The sequence below is a fragment of the Chrysochloris asiatica genome, unplaced genomic scaffold, assembly GCF_000296735.1.
Source record: "Chrysochloris asiatica unplaced genomic scaffold, ChrAsi1.0 scaffold00011, whole genome shotgun sequence".
NCBI lineage: Eukaryota > Metazoa > Chordata > Mammalia > Afrosoricida > Chrysochloridae > Chrysochloris > Chrysochloris asiatica.
The window spans coordinates 37,124,059-37,129,798 of NW_006408529.1; the positions used below are offsets into that span (position 1 = coordinate 37,124,059).

General features: G+C 44.2%; 1 protein-coding gene across 1 annotated transcript in view; it reads left to right on the forward strand.

Annotated features, from left to right (window-relative positions):
- The first annotated feature begins 331 nt into the window (after positions 1-331).
- The window catches only part of UBXN8 (UBX domain protein 8), a 36,570-nt gene continuing 31,161 nt past the window's right edge, over positions 332-5,740 (forward strand). The window contains exon 1 of the mRNA XM_006834523.1: positions 332-419. Within this exon, the coding sequence (XP_006834586.1) occupies positions 332-419 (88 nt within the window). The remainder of the gene's footprint in view (positions 420-5,740) is intronic.

Consider the following 5,740-nt stretch of genomic DNA (forward strand, 5'->3'; position numbering starts at 1 on the left):
CGACTGCTGAAGGATAGGCTGCTGTGGGCACCCAGAGGATCACAGCTGGGGGACCACACAGTGGAGACAGCACACCACCCACAGAACTTGATGTGTGAGGCCCTGCCCCACCATGGACATCTTGTGACCTAGGGAGGTGACTTGGATTTCTTCTGAAACAAGGTTTAGACTATGAGATCAAAGCGGCAGCTTATCTTAGTTCTATCAAGGATCCGCCTTAAAGTCTAGCTCGCTCCCAAAACTATCCCTTAGGAGGCTCCACTCCACCCTCCCAGCCACTGCCGACCACAGTGGGGCGGGCTTTACGTCCGGAAGCGGAGCTCCCACCGCAATGGTTTCTCGTGGGGTCGTTGGTATTGCCCTTCTTTCTGCTATTCCCATCTTGTGCCTGGAGCTCCGGCGTGGGATTCCAGATCTCGGTAAGTGTTGATTTCACCCCCTTTCGAGCTCCCATTTGTGTAGTTTAACCGTGTAAATTGCGTAGAATTAACGTCTGCCTGGCCGCTTTGCCTGAGCGATGCAGACTACAGTTCCCAGACCGCATTGCGCCCACCTCCCTCTTCCTACCCCGGCCACGCGGTGTACCTAGCGTCCCACAAATCCTTGTCTTTGCTGCTGTCGGGGATTTTTTTCCCTCCGGTATTAGCTGTACTCATAGTCGAATGCCCTCTCTAGGCTAGGCACCTCATTAGCTACCCGGGACACATGTTATAAGCTCTGGAGGAAGTTTCCTTTATTGGAATTGGTATTGGTGGAGGTTTGTGCTGTGGAATCGATTGCCACTCAGTGACCCAGATTGCGGTTTCTGAGGCTGTATGTCTTTGCGGGAGCAGAAAGCTTCGTCTTTCTCCCTCCAATCGGATTCGTTAGCAGCCCAATGGGTAACCCCAAACAGGCCACCAGAGCTCCTCATGGACGTACAGAGAGGCAAAAAGCCCACATACAAATACAGATAGGATACTTTGAGATTGTAATGAGTTGTTGTTAGGTGCCATCGAGTTGGTACTTAACTCATAGAAACCCTATGCATATAATGAGTACTCTTAGGGAAATTAACCAGGATGCTGGTGTGGCGCTGTAGTATAAGCACTGGACTGCGAACCACAAGGTCAGCGGTTGAAACCCACTAGCTGCTCCTAGAAAACACTGTACAACGTCACTATGAGTTGGAATTGACGCAACAATTAATAAAAAAATAAATAAAAGCAGAATTTAGCGTGATGCTCGAAAAAACCTGAGAAATTAACCTTTGTGCTGAGATTGACTGGTATAAGAAGCCACTCATGTGAAAAGCCAGGGGAGTATTCTAGGCAAAGGAAATTATGACATGTTATAGGGTCCGACTCCATGGTACTTAATAACAACAACAAACATAGGATCAGAATCAACTATGAGTCAAAATCAACTGGATGGCAACAGGTTTTGGAGGAAAAAATGAAGGTCATGTGGCTGGATCAAGGAGAACAAGGGGGGAGTGACTTAAGATAACATTAAGTGCATATTCACTAAGTGCTTATTCATAGCTTATCTATTAACACGTTTTATTTACACTGCTATCCAGCCTATTCCACTCATAGGGACCTTTTAGAAAAGTAGAACTGCTACATAAGGTTTCTAAGACTCCATTCTTTAACAGGAGCATGTTGTTGTTGTTACGTGCCATTGAGTCGGTACCAGCCCATAGTGACCTTATGCACAGCACAACAAAACACTGCCCGATCCTGGGCCAACCTCACTACTGTTGCCTCGCTTGAGTCCATCGATGCTGCCACTTAGCCAATCCATCTCCTTAGGGGCCTTCCTCTTTTTCTCTGACACTCCACCTTACCAAGCATCATATCCTTCTCCAGTGACTGGTCCCTCCTGACAATATGTCCAAGGTATGAGAGATGAAGTTTGGCCATCTTGGCCTCCAAGGAGCACTCTGGCTGCACTTCTTCCAAACTAGATCTATTGGTTCTTTTGGCAGCCCATGGCACCTTCAATACTCTCCTCCAACACCATAACTCAAAGGCATCAATTCTTCTACCGTCTTCCTTATTCACTGTCCAGCTTTCGCATGCATATGAGGTTATTGAAAATACTATGGCTTGGGTCAGGTGCACCTTAGTCCTCAAGCTGACATCTCTGTTCTTCAACACTTTAAAAAGGTCTTGTGCAGCAGATTTGCCTAATGCAACACATCATTTGATTTCTTGACTGCTGCTTCCATGTGTGCTGATAGTTGATCCAAGAAGAATGAAGTCCTTGACAACTTCAATCTTTTCTCTGTTGATAAGAATGTTATTTATTGGTCCAGTGGTGAGAATTTTTGTTTTCATTACATTGAGATGTAATCCGTACTAAGGGCTGTGCTCTTTGATCTTCATCAGTAAATATTTTAAGTCCTCTTTACTTTCAGCAAGCAAGGTTGTATCATCTGCATATTGCAGGTTGTTAATGAGTCTTCCTTCAATCCTGATGCCACATTTTTCTTCATATAACCCACCTTCTCGGATTAACTGCTCGGCATACAGGTTAAATAAGTATGGTGAAAGAATACAACCTTGTCGCACACCTTTTTTAATTTAAAAAAAAGTTATGAGTTGGGCTGCTAACCTCAAGGTCAGTAGCCCTGAACTACCAGCTGCTCCTCAGGAGAAAGATCAAGCTTTCTGCTTCAGTAAAGATTTACAGCCTCGGAAACCCTATGCAGGGTTGCTATGAGTGGGAACTGACTCCACTACCACCACTACCAAATATTCAGTATCAACAAACCAAAGGAAACTACTGGGTTCTCAAAATATTCATTGGAGCCCTGGTGTGACACTGTGGGTTAATGCCCTGGACTACCGAGTCAGTGTGAATTGCAAGATTGGCGGTTCAAGCTCACCAGCCACTCCTTGGAAACCCTATACAGGGTTGCTATGGGTCAGAACTGATGCGACAGCACTTAACAACAACAACAGTAGAGGCTAAGCTAGTTATGTGTGGAACAGTTCTTACAGATACTAAGACTGTAAGCAAGTACCCCTAATTAAATTCCCAGATGAACCCTGAGAACTGTCCATTATCCCAAGCTATATATGGAGTCCTGGTGTGGCACTGTGGGCTAATGCATCAGACTGCAGTCATTTGAACTGCAAGGTCGGTGGTTCAAGCTCACCAGCTGCTCCTTGGAAACCCTATACAGGGTCGCTATGGGTCGGAATCGACTCGACGGCACTTAACAACATATATATATTAATGTTTTATTGTGAATTATGTGATAGTTTACATGGGAGAACATTAGTTTTATATTCATCCTATCATATATTGTTTCATTGCCATGGTTACAATCCTCTCCATGCATCATCAACCCAACCAAAGGGGATACACTTACAAGTCTGCCCCCCCAAATCGTCAGCACACAGCCCCTCTCCCTCTCTGTGTCTAAAGTCCCCAGCTACTCCCATCTCTCCACGTCATTGTCTCTGCTGCCATCTTTGGCATCACTGCTTCTCTGGGTAGGGTCCCGCTCTCCATTCTTCTCCCGTGATGGTCCCAGGGACCTCCGCTCCTAGACTGCAAAGTCAATCCTCCCTTCCTTTAGCTACAAAACATGTACCTTTACATTTCCAACCCTCACTATCAGTCCTGATTACAATTATACACTATTGTGTCACAAGAAACCTATCCACATTTCCTTTCATCAGCCCCGCTTAGGCAGATTGGATACTTCTCAGTGGAGATTCTACCTTCCTCCACGCCCTTTGGATCTAGGTTCTCTCTTGAAAGCTTATAAGCCAATCACTTCTTGCCTTTGTAGCCCCACCCCCACCCCTATTTTGGGTAGCCAATGTCCAAGTTGCCCATCCCTGCCCTATCCATGTGTGGAGGGGGTGGTAATGATTCTTGCTGTAAAGATTTGTTCCCTCTTTTGATCTACTGCTTCCATAGGTGTAGGTCAAGTTCATCAAAATGTATCAGATTACTCTTTTTTTCCTCTTCTTTCTTCTTCTGGTTGAGAACTCTGATCATCCAGTCATTGAAGCCAGGTCAACTGGGTATTATCTGCAAGTGTGGGTGTTCTTGTGCATATGCCCTCTCTTCTTATCAGCTGGACGCTTCACTCTCCACTCTAGTCCTCTGTGGCTATGTCACTGAATCTGGGCCCAAGAGACCCCAGGTCTTGCCACACTGCTGGCCAACCAGGTCTCCACCCGGGTTCACAAAAGTCTATTGAACGTTGTAGCGCTTAGCTTATCCCAAGCTATATTTTATGAGATAATGTTGAAAAATGACCCCTATCTTTTTCTACTATACCCTTACATTTGCTATTTTTTGAAGTGCTCTCTTTATGTACTTGAGAATAGGTACAAAATGCTGTTGCTAAGTGCCGTAGAGTTGGTTCTGACTCATAGCAACCCTACATAAGATTTCTGAGGAGCGGCTGGTGAGTTTGAACCACTGACCTTGTAGTTCAAACCAATCTTGAAGTCAAGTGTTTATCCTACAGTGCTACACCAATAGCCCAGGTATAAAATAAACAGACTTAATTTTTTCCAGGGAGGAATGCATTTCATGGAATAATTAACCAATGAGACTAAAAGGGCAGCATTTGTCCATAGATAAAGCTCTCAGAAGGCTGGAAAGGAGAACAAATGAAATGGGAAACACAGGGAGGAAGGGGGAAGCGTGCTATTACATTGTGGGACTGCTATCGTATTTGAGGGACAGTTTTGTTGGATGTATGATTCTTGGTTGGCAATCTTTTTATTTCAGAGTTTTGTATATGTTATCCCATTGCCTACTTGCCTACATGGTTTCTGCTGAGAAATCAGAGCTTTGTCTTATTGCTTCTCCTTTATAGGTACCATTTCATTTTCCCTGAGTTGCTTTAAGGATTTTCTCCATGTCTTTGGTTTTGGAAAGTTTGATTATGATATGTCTTGGTGATTTTCTTTTGGGATGTCTCTTGTTTGGGGTTTGCTTCGCTTCTTGTATGGTTATCATCTTTCATGGTGTTAGGGAGGTTTTGTTCCAACAACTCTTCGACAGTTTTCTTTATGCTTGTTTCTTTATGTTCTGGAATTCTGATTACCCATAAATTGTTTCTTTTCATGGTGTCCCACATAAAACTCTTAGGCTTTCTCTGGATTTTTCATTGTTTTTTTCTGACCATTCTTCTAGCCTGCTAATTTTCAGAGAATTCCCTTCAAGCTTATTAATTTGGGCTCCAATTGCTTCACATCATCTCCTTTGCCCTTTCAATGTATTATACATTTCTGAGATCTTAGTATTAATCTTCTGTATTTCTAATTGCAGGTTTTGTATTGTTTCAAATTTTGCCTTTCTTGACCTACGCCTATGGAAGCAGTAATTCAAAAGAGGGAACAAGTCCTTACAGCAACAATCATTCCCACCCCCTCCACACACAGAGTAGACAGTAATGGGCAACTTGGACATTGGCTACCCAAAATAGGGGGCGGGGGGCTACAAAGGCAAGAAGTGACTGGCTTAGAAGCTTTCAAGAGGGAACCTAGACTCAGAGGGCCTGGAGGAAGGTAGAACCTCCAGTGAGTAGTATTCAATTTGACTAGGCCGGTCTGATGCAATGAAATGCAGATGGTCTCTCATGATACAATGGTGAATAATTGTTATCAGGACTGATTGTGAGGGTCGGAAATGTAAAGGTAGACGTTTTATAGCAAGGAGGGGAGTGATTAACTTTTCAGTCTAGGAGCAGAGGTCCCTAGGACCATCAAGGGAGAAGAGCAGA